This window comes from Alexandromys fortis, unplaced genomic scaffold (assembly GCF_014885135.2).
Source record: "Alexandromys fortis isolate MF-2015 unplaced genomic scaffold, M_Fortis_MF-2015_v1.1 scaffold_30, whole genome shotgun sequence".
In the NCBI taxonomy this organism is placed as follows: domain Eukaryota; kingdom Metazoa; phylum Chordata; class Mammalia; order Rodentia; family Cricetidae; genus Alexandromys; species Alexandromys fortis.
The window spans coordinates 8067623-8086062 of NW_026067922.1; the positions used below are offsets into that span (position 1 = coordinate 8067623).

General features: G+C 42.3%; 1 protein-coding gene across 2 annotated transcripts in view; it reads left to right on the forward strand.

Moving 5' to 3' along the window:
- Nbas (NBAS subunit of NRZ tethering complex) overlaps positions 1-18440 on the forward strand; it is a 291403-nt gene that overhangs the window by 172828 nt on the left and 100135 nt on the right. For both annotated transcript variants that reach the window (XM_050141900.1, XM_050141901.1), the window contains exons 39-40: positions 7737-7813; positions 8146-8283. In XM_050141900.1, coding sequence (XP_049997857.1) covers positions 7737-7813; positions 8146-8283 — 215 coding nt within the window. The remainder of the gene's footprint in view (positions 1-7736; positions 7814-8145; positions 8284-18440) is intronic.

An 18440-nucleotide genomic window follows, 5' to 3' on the forward strand; every position in this document is an offset into this window, starting at 1 on the left:
GTGTGTGTGTGTGTGTGTGTGTGTGTACAACTTGTGAGTCAGTGCTTGCTCCTACCCTCTGGACCTTTTTCCTGGCAGGACAGGAAGCTACCTGCATTGTTTCTGTCAGCTCTGTTCAACTTTAAGTTCAGCCTCCACTTGCTGCATCTAATAGCAGTCCTGCCAGAAGATGCAGGATGGTCTGTTTGGGACATGCAAAGTACTTGTCCATGTGGTGGTGAAGGGGGCGGTGTGGGTACCATGACTGTCAGGTCAGGTTGTAGACTGTGCTCTTCATTGATCTGAATGCATGTTTGTGAGCTGTTTGTGGGGTCAGTAGGATATCAGGGTACAGGGCTTTATATGTGTGTCCTGGTATTTTTTTAATATCCAATATGACTGCTTAAAAAAATTTTAGAGCTAAGAAAGGACATTTTGTACATACCCTTAATTTGCTGTGAATATTCGGTATAGGGATGGTTTTAATAATAGCTTCTTTTATTTGGATTTATCTTTTGTGAACTAGCAAATATAGTATCTTAGAACAACACTATCACATAGAGAAACTATACACAATAGTTTTATAACGTGATGATGGCCAGAAACCCAGCCAAAATGAGGAATCATAGAAACTAAATTTAATTAAATTTAAAATCATGATAGGAATGTATTACTGATGACTTCTGATGTGGATTATAACACACATTAAACTTCCCTGGATGATTTGAATTTTTAGACTCTTTAAATAAAGTTGGTGAAAAAGTTTTTATATAAACCAACTGAAGAAAGTAATCATTATTTATTTAGCTGAATGAATGATTTGATGGCTAATGATTTCCAAATCAATAATAAGGGTGTCTTTGCTTTGAGCATTTAGTTCTGGAATGGAATTCACCATGGAAAGCATTGTAGAGGTTTTGAACAGATTATCTGATTTTGGATGTTTAACTTGTTTGAAAAAATGCATTGCCTCCAAGGGTTGTAGGCTAGCATTGCAAATTAAACTCAAACACACTGCTAAAAAGTAGAGCAGTTCTTTTTAAAATTCGTATATTTCAAATTGTGATATAAAGTTCCCGTGATTGATTTTCTTTAGCCAGTATGGAATTTTGTGGATCCTTGTGAAACCCCTTGTGTTTATTTTTTTCTCTGAGAAGGGTCCAATGTTGATTCTGAGACTGCTATGTCTCCTTTATGTGTGGCTTGACTGGCCCTTTGTAGCAACACTTGATTCCCAATGAGAGCTGTAAGAAAGTATAAGGCATGATTCCCTCCCCTTCCAGTCCTCCCAACAGTATACTTTAATGGCTGCTCTGTTAGGAGAGGCACCAAGCTAGGGTGGAAGAGAATAATGAGTTATGATCTTATGTTGAAGAAAAATGTTATGTTATACTAGCAGCTTTGTTGTGGTTGGGAAGAGACATGATCTGTCCCACCTGGGCTTGTGATCGGGTAGTCCCGGGACTCCTGTGATTCTAGTAGAAAGCACTTGGGTGGTTATGAGCCTAGTTGGCTGAGTGCTGGGAACCAGATCTGGAAAGCTGTTCTAGAAGGGAGCTTCTGTGAAGAATCGGTGAACAACAGCAAGATTGAACGTTTGACATATTTAAATATAAGGGAAGCCTTTTCCTGCCAAAATTTTATTAAAACATTTACTATTCTTAATAAAATTGAAAAATTCTACAGTGATTATACTCATAGACCTTCATCTAGATTTGTCAATTTATCTTTTACTATACATACTGTGGTTTTATTTCTTCACCCTTCTACACCAAATCCAAGTTATTTTTTCATGTATTGCAAGGTACGTTGAAGACTTGACTCTTTCCTCCTCCACGTAATATTGTTAGTTTTGAGATAGGGTTAATATTTACTGCTTTTCCAACAAATAAGAATTATAAATGGTGGAACAGAAAATAGTTCAGCCAAGTGCTGAGTGACGCCCTGCCCTGTCCAGAAACATAATGTTGTTGTCCCCTTCTCCTAGCCAGCACACATCCCACCCTCCTAGAGCACATCCGTGTCTGATTTGCCTACTGCACACACATTTTTGGCAGTTGTAGAATGCATGCAGTGGAGTCATTTGGTGTGTAAACCTTATGTAAAACTTAATTTGAGAGGTTTTGAAATCTTTTCTGGCCATGCCTTTTAGTACATTGTTTTTGTTTACTGCTGTTGAGTATTGATTTGTTATATGACTATGAAACAGTTTGTCTATTTTTTTTTTTTTTTGGATTTTTGAGACAGGGTTTCTACGTAGCTTTTTGGTTCCTGTTCTGGAACTAGCTCTTGTAGACCAGGCTGGTCTCGAACTCACAGAGATCCGCCTGCCTCTGCCTCCCGAGTGCTGGGATTAAAGGCGTGCGCTACCACCGCCTGGCTAGTTTGTCTATTTAGTTGTGGAAGGACATGGCAGATTCAAATCAGAGGCTCTCACAAAAAGCTGCTGTGGACTCCCTGATGCAAATGTCTTGTATCTGTTGAAGGGAGTAGATTGCTTGTTCGTCCCCACCACTCAGAACTGAAATAATCAAGCAGAAACTATATTAATTAAAACACCGCTTGGCCAATTAGCTGTAACTTCTTATTGGCTAACTCTTCCATCTTAGTTTAACCCATTTCTATTAATCTGTGTATCACCACATGGCAGTGGCTTACCTGCTAAGTCTCAGGAGCATGTCTTACTCTGGTGGCAGATCCATGGTGTCTCTGACTCCGCCCTTCTTCCTACCTGTATTCAGTCCTGTCTTCCCTGTCTACCTAAGTTCTGCCCTATCAATAGGCCAAGGCAGTTTCTTTATAAATGCTAATCGCAACACAAAGAGGGGACTCCCACATCATGTAGCCATAATTTTGTTTCAGTTAAGCAGGTTTTCATTTGGAAATGCTGGATTAGAGATTATACTTTTGTTTCATTTAATAAGAAAATGTCAGGCCTCTCTTAGTGTTTAATTGTGGTGCATTCCTGTCCTTTAGTTCTTCAGTCTGGCAGATTCTGACCAGCACCACATTTGGCATATCCTCCGTATCGGATACACCCTACATTCTGGCCATGGGCACCACTCATTAGCTGTTTCAACTCTCAGACACAGCTCTCAGAGTCTCACCCATAGGCAGCCTTTGCAACCATTTTGATTTTTTTTGGCTGTGTTGCAGTTCTTCATGTTTGTTGAGAAATGCAAGCCAGTGTGCGGGGTGAGGGGTGCCTTTCCCTTCCGGTGCACCCCTCACTTCCTTGTTCTGTCCTACCTTGTCTTCCTGGTATGTTGTTCAACCTTTATTTTGGATTTTCTTTTATAGAGTGGTTTGACAAGGAGAACCCAACCGCAAAGACTTTTGCATTGTCGGTGTAGTCAGTTCTTCAAATCATGGTTCTCCAGAAAGGAATGGAAATCTCTAGAGCCTTTTATTAGGGTTAATTTCAGGAGGTCATCCCATGAGTGAAGACTTACCTTGTGCACAGAATTTTGGACATGTTTCCCTTGTCTTGGGCAGTTGAAATAGATGTTAAAAAGCCAAGTATGCTGGGTCAGGATGTTCAAGTGTGAGTGAACTGGCCCAGCTCTGAAGCCATCCTAGCAGTGGTGCTGCAGAGAGCAAGGGCTAAAGTGGAGATGTGAGAAACACAGGCCACTTATGGCCATTTACTAACAGCCATGAAGATTATAGTTGTGTGTACTTCCATCCCCTAATGCTCCCTATAGTAATTTGTCCTGTGAATCTTAGCAATACACACTAACAAACAGATAGGGCTGGTTCATTGCTTGTAATAGCATGGGATATCAACAACCGGGTGTGTACTTATAGTAACTGTCTTACTTGGCTTTCCTGTTTCCTATCTGTACACATAACTGGTTTTTAAATTTGGGCCTATGTTCATAAGGTTTGAGATAGCATTGTTCAGAGGGTTTTTGTGTGTGTATATGTGTGTGTGTGTGTGTGTGTGTGTGTGTGCGTGTGTGTGTTGGGAGAAACTAATTCATTCAAAGTATCAGTTCCATATGTATCCCATCAGGGCAGATATTTTAAAAATGATAGGCAGTTTAGTCAGTGCCTCTTGTTACCTGCAGGAATGCCATGAGCAAAGGCCACCTGTGAATGTCAGGTTGATTTATCTGGTGTATGTGAAAGAGGCATTTGAAACCACAAATAAAAGTCACCACACACTCAGCCCAGATAAGAAATTTTAACTTTAATTGTTTAAACAATGGGTAGATCTGGAAAAGGTTTGTTATTTTTTGATATGGAGATGGCCAGTTATACTGGCTTAGTTAACACTACAGTAGTCCTACTGTGTGAAGAGGGCATGGAAGCAGGAGGACTGAAGGTGCTGACACTACAGTAGTCCTACTGTGTGAAGAGGACATGGAAAAAGAAGGACTGAAGGTGCTAACTACAATAGTCCTACTGTGTGAAGAGGACACGGAAGGAGGAGGACTGAAGGTGCCAGGTAGAGGGTTGGAAGGTTGTTAAGAGTCATTCTTTTAAAGGACAAAAAACTTGAATCCGGATATTGCAGCATGGAATGAAAGGTATGTGTGAAAGCCCTTTGGTGGTGACTCATCAGGAGTTTTGATTACTTCCTGCAGAACAGGGAGCAAAGAAGAGACTGGGGTCCTAGATGCCTCTTGAATTTTAAGTCTGGTTTACAGGGATGAGTGAAAGGTTTCACAAATACTGAAGTCATTGTGTAAAGAGGAAGAAGTTGGGGCAGAATGTTTGTGCCATCACAACATATACTTAGCAATGTCAAGTCTTCTGAGATGGGTTGAAGGAGAAGGGAAATAGACCAGAGTGTCCATTGACATCAAGATTCTGGGGAGTTATCCACAGGATAAACTGTAAAGTGGGACTAAGATAAAGATATGACAGCAACCTCGTCCACTATCTAGGGGAGAAGAGTTAGAGGAGAGACCATTTGAGGACAGGTGGAGGAAAAGTGTTGTTGGAACCCACAGACAGAATCATCTAACTTTGTGCAGTGCCACAGTGAGAGCTGAAAAACGTAAAGGAAAAGGAAGAAAATTAGGTTTCACAGCCTGTGGTCTCATATCAGTTGGGATGTAGTTGGGATGCAGGGATGCAGAACCCAGGAAGTGGACGTGAAGGCAGTGAATACCATGAACTGGACCACTCATTTAAGATGAGCAATGAAAAGGAAGGAACACAGCTGAGGTGTTAGCATGGCTAGTTGCCAAAGGAAGGATGTTTTCCCCAGCCATGCATGGCATGTGTGTTGGCTGACGGCACATAGGAAAGGAAGGACTTACTGGGACTCTGCGGTGTCCTTTGCAGATGCATGGAAAGCCCTGCCATCTTCCACAGAGAAGATGAGGGGCGACTGGTACACTGCTGTGGAGAGCTGCATAGGAGTGGTAGGCAACAGCAAGCAGCTGCGGGTTGACACACCCCATTAATCAGGGGTGGCTGTTAGAGTGTACAGTTCCTTCGGAGTGAAATTGGTCTTCCTGCTTAAATGCAGTTGCTAATTTATTAAGAATTGTGATTTATATAAAAAGGAAGCAATTGCCTCTTTTACCTGTGGTACTTACCTGTTATAGGAAAGACTTACCATTCAATCAATATTTGAGGAGAAATTAAAACAAGTCCTACTGAAAAACAGCACTTCAAGCCAGTCGCTGATGGAGGAAATAGGCTCCTGCCTGCTAAAGACTGCTCTGCACTTTCCCTGCCTTGCTTCACTTACTCTTCGCTTAGGAGGCCAATATTCTCAGACCCCAAATCCAAAATGCTTTGAAAGCCAAAGGGACTTTTTGTAACTTGTTTCTAAGCCTGAACTAAGCAGACACGAGGCTTTTACTGTCTGCTTATCCCCTGAAGTTGAGAGTCTGAAATGCTTTGTAGCTCATTCACTCATGCCAGTGGTTACTGAGTGTGCTGCTGGTAAGGGTGTCTTACGCCATGTCCAGCAGAGTCTCTCAGATCAGGAGGACCTGGTCATTTTCCTGGTGCTGTCTAATTCTAGAGATGGTGCTCTTCCTCCTCTATCATTTGTCTGAGGTTCACTGTGCAGTTCTAGATTTTTGCCCTAATTATTCCAGGCTACAGCAGGGATTTTAGGTTTCCTTAAGTGTGCAGACACATAGGTATGAAAATAATTGTCATGAAGGGAGATGGTCGATACAGACCCTAAAACATGGGTAAAAGCAGCTGGTAGGCAGCAGTGGCTAGAGGGGTCAGGGAAGGCATGTGTAAAGGTCGTTATTGATGTTCTCATAAGAGGAGAGGGGAGCATGCGCAAGGTTAACTTTGAGTAGAATGAATAGCCTGAGGCTATCAGTTTAGATTCTAGTTGTCTAGACCAGACCCTGGAGTGATTAAGATTGATAATCGTGGGACAGTATATTACAACCAAGTCAGAGAAACTGGTGCAGAGCCTTGAGTCTGGGTTTGTTTTACATGTCAAATCTAGGTTCACGGGCTACTCACCATCTTCAGCATCAGCTAGCTCCAGGAGGACGGCGTCTCTGGGATTAGCAAGGATTCCATAATGTCAAAGCAATATAAAGATAGAAGATAGTGTAATCAGCATAGTTGTGTGTCCGGTGTCTGTGCTTGTGGTGTTGTGTTGTAGCAAACATTTGTGTCCACAGTGATGGCTTTCACAGCAAGGGCAATGATGACCCTTAGAAAAAGCTTCAAGTGGCGTTTTTGTTAGTACTCATAGTGAATGAGAATTGCCCATTTCTTGTTCTATTGTTATTTGGTATAAACTGTGTATGTATATTATTTAAGTTCAGAGATGTTATTAACAGTTTGGGACATAGTATAGCTTTTTTAGAATAAATTTTCTGGAATTTCTAATGCAGATGAAGACTTTCCCTTTTTTAATTGTTTGCTGGAGGCTGTTTATTCTAACTGCCAGCATTCCTCTTACGATGCCTTGTTTGTTTGCTCTGGAGCATCTTCCACATTGTGAGCATATGCGTAGTTACACCCCCTGTGGAAACAAACTTAAATCCCTTAGTGGTGCTTTGGTTTATGGAAACCAGGAGCTGCACAGTAAATCAAGGAAAAGTTGAGTTGATGCGCCAATAAAGATATGATGATAAGACTGTCAGTAACGGGGCTTAATTTCCCAGGTGGGATTGAGCTTGGCTCTAACCACGGCTCTGGAAAGCCAGGTCCTGCACTAGCTAGCTGGAGCAAAGCCACGACCTGTGAGGCAGATGCACCTGAGGGATCCTGGGAAGAGATGAGTGGATTCAGATAAAGGAGTGAGATAATCTGAAGAAAATTGGAAATAAACTAGGTCAGGTTTCAATTAAAGGTCACATTTGAAGACTTCAAGAAGTAAAACTAATAGGGAACAATTCTCAGTGTGTGAAACACTGGGATTTCCTTAAAAGGAGGTTTCCAGAGAACTGGTAGACTCCACTGAATTGTAGACAATGTCAGATAGACATTGGTCAGAACTGCAGCTCCCCCCCCACACTTCTGCTTCCCAGAGAGCTGCCTGGAAAATGAAGTCCATTGCTGACCATTGTGTGAGGGGTTTCTGTAATGGTGGGGGTGATGCTGTAGATGTTTCCGTTGGCACTGAGCATTCATGGCTCATTCTCAGCACTGTACGAGGTGAGCATCTGTTTGCTGACTGCAGCAGAGAGCAGCACAGGTCCATGCGTAAGAACATAAATATTCAGTGGGAATTTTACAGCATGGCTTTTTAGCAAAATAACAATAGCAAGTTCCATCCTGAGTAATGCAGTTTTTGTGTTTATCCCCTCTACATTCAGTTCTTTTGCAGCTAGCAAGTGATGCTTTGCCGCATGACATGACGCTGGCTCTTGCTTATCTTCTTGCCTTACCACAGGTAAGCTCACCTTAGCAACAGAGAACTTAAAAACACAAAAGCCTATCTTGGGAATCATTGTCAATGAAACTGTGTATGGTATATGTCTTCTTTTCCTGATAATGTCTAGGTACCAGAGCTCAGTCAGTATCCAGAAACCAAACTATAATGCTAATTCAATGTTCAGTTTGTCTTTCAATCTGCTTTTATATAGTGAGGTCTACTTTATTTCTGAACTTTCTTACTGCCTGTTATGATGGACTCAAGCTGATATGATAGGAAGTTTGTATTATAATCCTAGGGTAATCAGTGCGTGATAACTTCTGAGTTGATTCTCCACCACTTTTTTCTAGGTGTTAGATGCTAACAAGTGTTTTGAGAAGCAGGCTCACTCAGCATTGTCTCTCCAGCTGGCAGCGTACTACTATAGCCTACAGATCTATGCCCGATTGGTTCCATGTTTCACGGACAAGTGCCATCCTCTTTACAGGGTGAGTCCTTATGGTTTCTGCTCTACTATTGAGTTGAATTATAGCCTTTCTGAAATAGTCAAAATAAGCTTTTATATACAATGGTTTTCCACAAACAGCTCTATCCTTTTCTCTGAGACATAGCTGTTTCCGGATAGCATAAAGAGACAATTGTCTAATACCAATGGTAAATCTTCATCCTCTCTCACTTCTTCAAAGGTGATTTTACCAAGCTCTTAGGAGAGACTAAAAGGCAGAATTGGTTTTTTACTTCCCATCTCCCGAGGAGACTGACTCTCTAAATTAGCATAGTAGACACCTACGTTTCTTTTCCTATTCTTGTGATAAATACTGACACATGTTACAGGATAGAAGGTTTACCTTTAGTTCACATGTTACAGGATAGAAGGTTTACCTTTAGTTCACATGTTACAGGATAGAAGGCTTACCTTTAGTTCACAGCTCAAGGTGCATGCCATGTTGGTGGAAGTGGGCAGCAGGAGCTTGAAGCAGCTACTCCCATTCTGTCCATAGTCGGTGCATACACGCTGTTTAGTCCCCTCTGTTTATAAGTCCAGAATCACAGCCCGGGGAAATGTGATCTGTGGTGGTGAGTCTTCCCATCTCTGGTGACACAGTCAAGGTAATCCCCCTTAGGGATGTCCAGAGGCCCACCTCCCAGATGATTCTAGATTCTGTGGTTATAAGCTTTCAGTCACCATCACAGCGAGCGGTGTGATCCGTGAATGATACTGCACCTTTCTTTGTGATCCCAAGGTGAGGAGGCACCAAGTGTACAGATGTAATCCTGTCTATATTTGCCACAAGCTCCAGGTGCTCCTCATTGCTAAGTTCTGAGTGACAGGACTAGCTGCATTCTGTTGTTGACCAAAAGTGTGGCCGTCACTACTGGGAAATCCTGCAGTTTACTTGTGTGAAGCACATGTAAGGATCAGCATTAGGAAATGATTTATTATTTGATTTGGATCGTTTTAAGAGAACTTCAATGCATAGTTAAATAGACCAGACTTTCACAGCCACAGTGTGTACACACCTAATGTCTACTGAAGCAAGATTCTCTTCCTCTGGCCAAGGCAGACTATGAAGAAATAATTTCAAATTTCACAGGTTTATCAAAATTTTAGCTGTCATAACCATTCTAAAAACACTAGTCTCTTAAAACATGTGGATTCTATATGTGAGAACAGTTGCTCTCATCTTTCAGTTTTTATTTAAAAGACGAGTGGGTGTACCAGTCTATCACGGTGTAGGGTTATCTTCCTAGGACCTGGCCACTGTTGGGTGTGCATTGTTCCTAGGTCTGTTTTAATACCTTAGTAGCGTTTGGCTAAGCAAGCACTGTGTTCTTACCCCACTAAGTGTGAGGCATTCATTTAGGGACTGTACCTGATCTATGTAGCAGAAATGGCTAACTAGTCAAGGCCTGGAGGCAATATATACTTCTCCTTTTGTTCCAAGGTCCATGTTTTCTGATCTTTCAAGATGTGAACAAACCACACTGCAAGCCACCACTTCCATACATGGAGCAGTTCTAGCATCCTTTCTCCCTACTGTGGTGAACCAGATTTTTTGAAAGTATATGCCAACGCAAAGCTTTCCTCACTCGAGATTCTTTAGTGAGGTGTTATATTAGTTTCCTTTCTACTGCTGTGACAAAATTCCATGACAAAGGCAACTTAGAAAAGAAAGCATTTAATCGGGCATCTGGTCCCAAGGGACTGGAATCCTGATGGCAGAGTTAAGGCATGGAGGAAGGAACAGCTGAGGGGACATATTTCAGACTGCAAGCAGCAGGCACTGAGAATGGCTTGCGTCTTTTGAAAGCTCAAAGGCTATCCTGAGTGACACACCTCCACAACAGTGCCAATCCTGCTACTCCTTCCCAAACAGTTCCACCATAACATGGGACTCTCTGGGGGCCATTCTCATTCAAACCAGAGCAGGTGTCTTATCATAGAGATTAAGTGGGGGCTAAGTGGGGATTTGTAGTGAGTTTATTTTTTGCTTGTTTTAATTAGTACTTTATTATACCCAATAGGAACAAGTAATTTGCTTTAAGACACCAATTTGTTGAAGCACAGTGATGCTTTACTTTGCCAAATGCATTGTACCTTGTTGTAAACGTGACTATTTTCCCAGAAGGTGAGTTGACTCTTGAAGCACAGTTGACTGTGTTCTGGATGTCATTGGCATGCAGCACAGGTGCTGTGTGAAGGGGACCTCTTTCCCATTTCACTCATTTATTGTGTTCATCAGCTTTTGGTCATGGCTGCAGTCACCCAAGAGAAACATTTTTAAAAGAGGGAAGATTTCTTATTGGGTTGACCTCACTGCTGGAAGGAGGCATCCCACAACCTGATGGTAGTAGCACTTGGGGGAGGTTGCAGAGAGGATTATGGGTTTCTCCTGCTCCCTGTTATTCCATCTTCTCTCCTAGCCTTGGGGATACAAATCCATTTCTTATCAATGTGACACCAAAACACACCTCCCTAGATCACAGCTTTACATCACTGGCCCCCCAAAGAGGTCATATCTACAGTATAATGTTGACTACATCCAGTCTAACACCAAGAGTCTCTCTTCATTGTCTTAATAGGTCTAACATTATTTGAAGTCCCACATTCCAACTGTCTTCCCGAGGCTAAAGGTTATCTCTTAGCTTCCAGTTTTAGATCTTAGTCCATGGTTGGTTGATTCCATTGTTTAGAGTATGAAACAATCAGAATACCAAGGTGGCAGCAGTGTGTGGCAGAGGCTGTCCTCCTCCAGACCACAGGGAAGCAGAGAAATGAGGCTGTGGTCCTGCTACAGGATTCCCTCTTTCCCCCACTTTATTCAACTCAGACCTCTAACCTTTGGCACAGTATCATCCACATTCAGGGCAGGCGTCTCACTTAATGCCTACTGGAAACACAGATACACTCAGAGGTACAGTTTACGAATCTCCTGAGAACTTAAGCTTTCACATCCAATCAAGATGACAATGAAGATTAACCATTATAGCCATCTATATATCAGCTTCCCACCATATGCAATGTGTTCTGCTGCATTTTCCCTGAATTCAGAAAATGACAAAGCCCTCAGCACACTTATCACTAGCTACCTTACTCTGGCCTTCCCATTGGGATGTAAAAGGAATATTTCTGACCTCATTGATCTACAAGTGTTCTCCCCGTCTGTTAAGAGATGCACAAGGTGGCTGCAAAGATGGCCAGGGATTAAGAGCATATCATGCTTTTGCAGGGGACCTGGATTTGGTTGCCAGCACCTGTGCTAGATAGCTAACCATCACCTGTAACTCCAGCTCCCGGGATCCAACATCTTCTGGCATCTGCAGGCACCTATCGTCATTTGCATATCCCTGTATATTTAGATCCATATATTCAAATTAAAAAAATCATTAGTCAGGGAGAAGAGAGAACATGCTATGTGAGCTGCAGTATGCAGGAGCTGGAAGACTGTGTGCCGAACAGGGAAACACCATTCCCTAGACCCAGTACAGCTTCTGTAGCCTTTAATTCTCAGCAGCAGCAGTTACCTGCACCGGGCACACAAAAGACTAGCTCCATCAACAGTCAGTCAGGAAAGGGAGAGATCTTGTGGCCCTTACCTTGCACCTCTGGATGGTTGTTTTATCAGTAGGGTCTGCAAGAGAGTCACTGTCTTTAGTCGTGTGCATGCTGCTGAGCCCTCCATGCTTCAACCTGTAACTCCAAACCCACTGTCACCAAATGACACTGCTTAACCTTGGGTCACAAAACAAAACACAATACATATAAGAGATTTTGGGGAGGGGAAAGTGTTGACATAGTTGGTAGGGAGGGAAGAGGGGTTGGTATGCAAAGCACACACTTGTGAAATTATAAAAATATGAAAGTAAAACTTTTTAAAAAGATAGTTGTATGATGTGTGGATCAGAGTACTGAATGCTAGAGACAAGAGGACCAAAGAGAGATTCAGTATATACTCTACGTAACACCTCTGAGACAGCCAGAGACTAATGTGGGAATGATTTCTTATTAATAAAGAAACTGCCTAGGCCCCTTGATAGGCCAACCCTTAGGTGGGTGGAGTAAACAGAACAGAATGCTGGGAGAAAGAAGCTTAGTCAAGGAGTCGCCATGATTCTCCCACCAGAGGCAGACGCAGGTTAAGATCTTTCCTGGTAAGCCAGCTCGTGGGCTACACAGATTATTAGAAATGGGCTAGTCCAGGTGTGAGAGTTAGCTGAGAAAAGGCTAGATATAATGGGCCAAGCAGTGTTTAAAAGAATACAGTTTCCATGTAATTATTTCAGGTAAAGCTAGCCGTGCGGGCGGCCGGGTGGTGGGGACGCAGCCTGCTGCTCCTACTACTACAAGAGACCTGGCCCCAGAGCCGCACCTTGATCCCTTCTGTTTCACTTTCAGAAAAATCTCTAAAGCATTCTTTGGAGGAAAATTCTGATTAAAGTTGTCTTTGCTCTTCTCCCCCATACTAAAAGCTCCAAGTTCTATGTATACGCACGCAGTCCCTGATAGGTGTGACTGAGTGTGCAGAAAACTTTCCCATCTGGCCCTCACTTGGTCCTTCCTCAGAATTGCTTACCGTCTCACTGGAGCATCTTCCTGGAGTCCTCCCTGTCTGTGCGGGCATTGCTTATACACTGGAGCAACTTCCTGGAGTCCTCCTTGTCTGTGCGGGCATTGCTTACACACTGGAGCACCTCCTGGAGTCCTCCTTGTCTGTGCAGGCATTGCTTACACACTGAAGCACCTTCCTAGAGTCCTCCCTGTCTGTGTGGGCATTACTTAACACTTAGCCCGTGCCTGCCCCTTCATGGTGTGCATACTATGTTATAGAGAGTTTATCATTAGATAATGAGGTATTTGAAGACACAGTCTGTTGTGTATAGTATATTTCCCAGTGCTTAGAGCAGACCCTGGAATAAGAAGGGGTAATAATAAATGTTTCTTGGGAAGACGGCTGAAAACTCATACTTCTGTAGTATATCTTAAATGCTGGAGCCGTGTGTTTTCAGTCTCACATGTGCTCTGGAGGGAGCAGCAGTGAGTACATAAAGCACCCCACTTAGGAGTTACATTCTCCTGGGGAATCAGGTCTGTGTTAGTCACTGTTTGTGGCTTCAATAAAACACTATGACCTAAAGCTACTAATGTAAGAGTTTATTTTGGCTTAGGATTCCAGAGAGTGTGTAGTGGCAGGGCAGGCACAGCAGCAGGAGGCCTGGGCAGGAAGCTGAGAGATCACATCTTCCACAAAACACAAAGCAGAGGGTGAACTAGAAGTGGAATGTGGCTAAAACTCAAAGCCAGCCCCAGTGATGTACTTCCTTCAACAAGGCTGTACCTCCTAAACGTTCCCTAACTTTCAACAGTGCCACCATTGGTGGGCCACATGTTCAGATACATGTTCAAACTCCCACATAATATCAAGAGTAAAATGTAAAGGTAAGTAATGGGAAGTAGAGGTGTGTGTGTGTGTGTGTGTGTGTGTGTGTGTGTGTGTGTGTGTAGTATTGAGAAGGGTCAGGAAAGGTTGCAGTTGGTAAAGGTTATCGTTGAGTAAAGACAAAACCATTAGCATCACTGTGCAGCCACTGATCGGAAGAGCTTTCTGGGCAGGAAGCAGCAAGACCAAAGTCACAGAAGGGTCATTGTTCAGCCATACATCCTTTAGTGTTTTATCTTAAGGTATTTGAGTTGGTCTTAAATTTTTACTCTATAGAATTCAAAGCATAAAAGAGTTGCCTTTTTATGTAAAAGTATGTTTAAAAAATTATGTAAAAGGTTTTCCTAGTTGTTCCAGGGACTGTCAGGAAGGGTTGTAACAATAGTCAGCTGAGTGACTTGTTCTTCGGAGCTTCCAGTGCTCAGTAGAAATATAAAGTCTACCATATAGCCACATGTCTGCTTTAAAATGCCTTCACTCCTGTCTTCCATTGGGCCTTGTGAGCAGCTCCATTGTGCAGGGGACAGCTGTGCTTGAAACGGCTCAGAGGACTGTGCTGCCCTGCTCAAGGTTACTCTAGGATAGGCAACATCCTGCCATGGCTTTTTCTGCTCATTGCTTGGGCATGCTGCCACTCTGGCTTTTTTGCAAAAGAAGGAGTGTCACTTTTTTTTGGACCTGAGTGATCTTTCTGGCATACAAGTCTAATGGAATTTCCCAGTTGGATATTTTCATGTGCTGCTGTGTCTGTAATATGAATTCTAAGCTCCTGTGCATGACAGATAAACCCCCAGTGAACTGCCTCTCTTTCCTATCCCTCAGGCCTGGTTCCCGACATTGCCTCTTTCAGAGATTGTATTCTAGCTGTTCTGATATTTTATTTCTCAGAACTAAAATCTTGTGTGTACTTGTGTCGATATGTGGATATAATCCTTTCTGCCCAGCTATCTACTCCCCACTGTGGACAAATGAATCTGAGCCAAGGTACCTTCTCTGATGCCCTTCCTGCCTCCTCCATAGGCATGGGCCACTTTCACTCATCTCTTTATTCCTTGCTTGTGTGCTCAGGGTAAAAGGTTCTTTCAGGATATTATAGGTGATGCCAATGTGTCTCCTCTCAAGTCAGTGACTGTATTTGAGGACAGAAATCCCGTTTTTTCCTGTATCTTTAGGAACTAATTCCCTATGCATCCTCAGTGACTGCTAACTGGTATGTACATAAATTAAGAACTCTATCCACTGCTGTGCAGTGGGACATTAGGACACTAGGAGCTTCAGATGAGCAAATGTGAGGCCTGACCTGCCCAGACTGGAGGAAGGAGGGGCAGTTGGTTGAGCTGGAGGCTTGGAGTACACAGGAATGTTCTGAAGACTGATGACCCATTCCTTGACTCAGCAGCGGCTTCCCCTGCATCAGACAGCACTGCTGAGTTTGGAATTAAATATGACAAAGTCCTGATGAGTCATCCTGGAAAGTGAGATGAAAGTGGTTTCAGTTTGTTGTCTCCACATAAGAATACCCAGTGAAGCTTGCCTTTCCCTCATTGTCGGTGTAGTGGTTCTGGTTTCCCAGTCTTTTCATGATCTCTACTCCCTGTGGCTCCGTGTGCGGGGACCCCCTCTCACCGGTAGATGATAGAATCCTGCCTATGCACTATGAAAGTGGTGCTGTCCTGAGCCAGCCTGCAGCAGCTGGAACTCACCAGGATTTTTAGGTGGCATTTGGGGCAGCCTCTTGCCAATAGTTCTCTTCAGTTTTATACAATGATTGATAAATGAGTAATAGAAAATTACTTCATCTTCTAACGTTTGTCCTAATTTGATCTCTTTTACTACATAATCCACATGTAGGCAAACGTACAGCTACAGAAGATGGTATTCAGTAAATTCTGTTTCCATTTCATACCTGTCCAACTGCAGATTGGAAATTCACATTTAAGAGAAGTTTATTTCGGATAGATTGTGCTGTGCCTTGCTTTTCACTCTCATCTGACCTTTGTGGTTGTGGTAAATGTGCTTGGAAGTGTGGTCTTGCTGTCATTTGTAAAGTCCTGAGCCAATATCAGTTAAAAACGGAGACATGTCCTTTAGCTTTATAGGCTAGAGAAGCAAATGCAACAGGGATTATATCCCAAATTTCATGAAAACTATTTCTAAAGTGTGTGTGTATGTGTGTGTGTGTGTAAGATACTAATAGAAATTACTAAGTAGAACACTTTCTCAAAATAACAGCCCTAACGGAGATCCCATACCACTTACAATATCACAAGCAGTATTACCAAGAAATGGAGACTGTCAAACACAATAGACTAACTCCTTTTTTGCTGCTTCAGTAGTATTAATGAGTAGACATTTTTGTAAATACTTGTGTATACGTTGGTGTCATAAGACCTTGACTATATTCTTTAAAGACCTATTTTATTCACCCCTTGAAGAATTTTTACTGCTTTGGAGGTAAATAGAATGACTCTTCATACTTTCCTTTTTAGAGGTTTTGGTGCCTTTTTATGCTGGTAGGCTTTTCTAGCCTGTGTGATATTTTGCATTATCACTTGAACATTGAGTATGGAAGATTTCAAAGCAAACCACAACATCTTTTAGTCTTCTTAGAGGCTGAAAGCTTCCACATTCACGAATCATGTCTTCAGACTTCTGGGAGAACAGGGTGGGGTGGAAAGACAAGAAAAATGGATGTTAGAGAATACTCTAAACAGCAAGAATTCCCAAGTAAAGTTAGGTGTAAGGATGGTTGTAGAGCACTCAGAGACATGGCTTAGTGGCATAGAGACAGAGTGTGGAAGGCAGTGTGGTTTGAGTTTTCTTCCCAGCTATAGGACTGCAGCTGCAGGCCCCTGAAGTACAAAGCAGGCACAGAAGATTAAAACAGCTTGTCTGCCACCCTGCCCCTACTTCACCCCTTGCTGGGTTGATGTGAAGTTCTTGTGAAAACACTTTTCAAAGTTTCAAATGTTTGCATTTGGAGAAATGACTGAATGTGTGTATCAAATAAAATATTGGAGTGAATCAAAAATTACTTTGGAATATTTTGAGAAAAGTCATGATTGCATGGGGAAATTTTCACTAAAATTTAAGTTGAGTTTTAGAAGTAATAATAACCAGCTAAGTCCCTTTAGAAAGAGAGGAGATACTGGTGTCAGTAGGCAAGTAATCCACAGAGCAGGTGAGTTTACAGTAGTCATCCTGCTTGCTGCATATGGTCTTTACAAGGATTGTATTGAAGAAATCACTTCAAGTTTAAAACCATATGACTTGATGAGGAAGAAATGCCAGGAATCAAGGCCTTCGAGGCCAATTCAGTTATTTCTCCTGTAGAAGAAATTTTACTTTTTCTTAGAATGTTTTTGTGAAAACTTGTCTCTTTTTCTCATGTTTTCCACAGTCATTTGAAATATTGAAAAATATCATGTCAAATGTAACAGATATGGTAATTCATACACTTGTCATGCATAATTCCCTAAAGAGGTAATCTCAGGGAGCCAAGCATAAAGTGCTGTTATTGTTTGAGCAGGAAAGACTGGTTGGGAAATGTAACTATTCTCAACCTTCCCACACTCACATAGGTATGAAAACAGCTCTACCTGTACTATAGAATGGCACTAAGAAGATCTGTCACTTGTAAATCTGTCATTCGTGAAAGGACTGCAGTGACTAGTCTCATTCATGTGTCATGGGGAATGAGTATGCACTGGTCTTAAAGCTTTAAGAGAATACCTTCCCTGAATTTCATGTATAAAAGGATGCTTCTAGAATGCATTGTGCTTGAGAGTCAGGCCCTTGCATACTCTGCTACCTGCCTAGCAGTCTCATATGAGTTCTTAGGTCCCTGCCCACCTTAATACAGAAATGGCCGTAGGAGACACCTGTCCTCCGGGTTGTTCTGTTAGCAGGGGCTTACTCAGCACAGGTTTATGAAGTCTCAGCCTTCCATCCTGAACACTTCGGTACTGGGGTTTTGTTCTTAAACATTTCATAGGTAATGTGAATAAATTTGATGTACAAAGTTGTGAAATAAGAACTATTCATACAGGACAAGTTTCACAGTAAAGTAGACGAGATTAAGCTGTTTCAGCTTGTGCAACTCTATTAACTATCATCTATTGTTCTGAAAATATGTCTTACAAAGAAATTGGTTCTGAATACTTAGTGGAAGCATGCAGTAGAGTTGTACCCTCATTTCCATACCTGGAGGGATTTGCGAGGATTTATCTTATTTTAATGATTGAATTTGTGTGCACTCATAGGAGTTTAATCTTAGGAAGGTGATCACCCAGTACAGCTTACCCTGCCCCGCCCCCTGTAGAAACTGAGCAGCAGGAGAATCAAGAAAAGGAGATAATTCCTCCCTTCATGGCATTCCCCGGACTGGTAGCCTCTGGTTCTGCACTGAGCATCTATTAAGATCCTCCTGTGAACTGCTTAAGAGTACCTCTAGTCAGTCGCTACTTTTTAATTCCTTGAAAATAAGCTATGGGTGTAACTTGTTTTCATAAACAGTAGAGAGAAAGGAGTGGTTTGTTAAGTAAGCTTCTGTTTGCCATAGATGACAGCCAGCACAGAGACCACAACAGTCCCAAGTACAGAAACTTAGACTGGAAGAGTCAGCCCCCAAGAGTCATGTATTCTGTATCCTGTCTTCCAAAGACTCAGGGATCAGTGAAAAGGGGCAGGGGAGTGTAAGAGCTAGA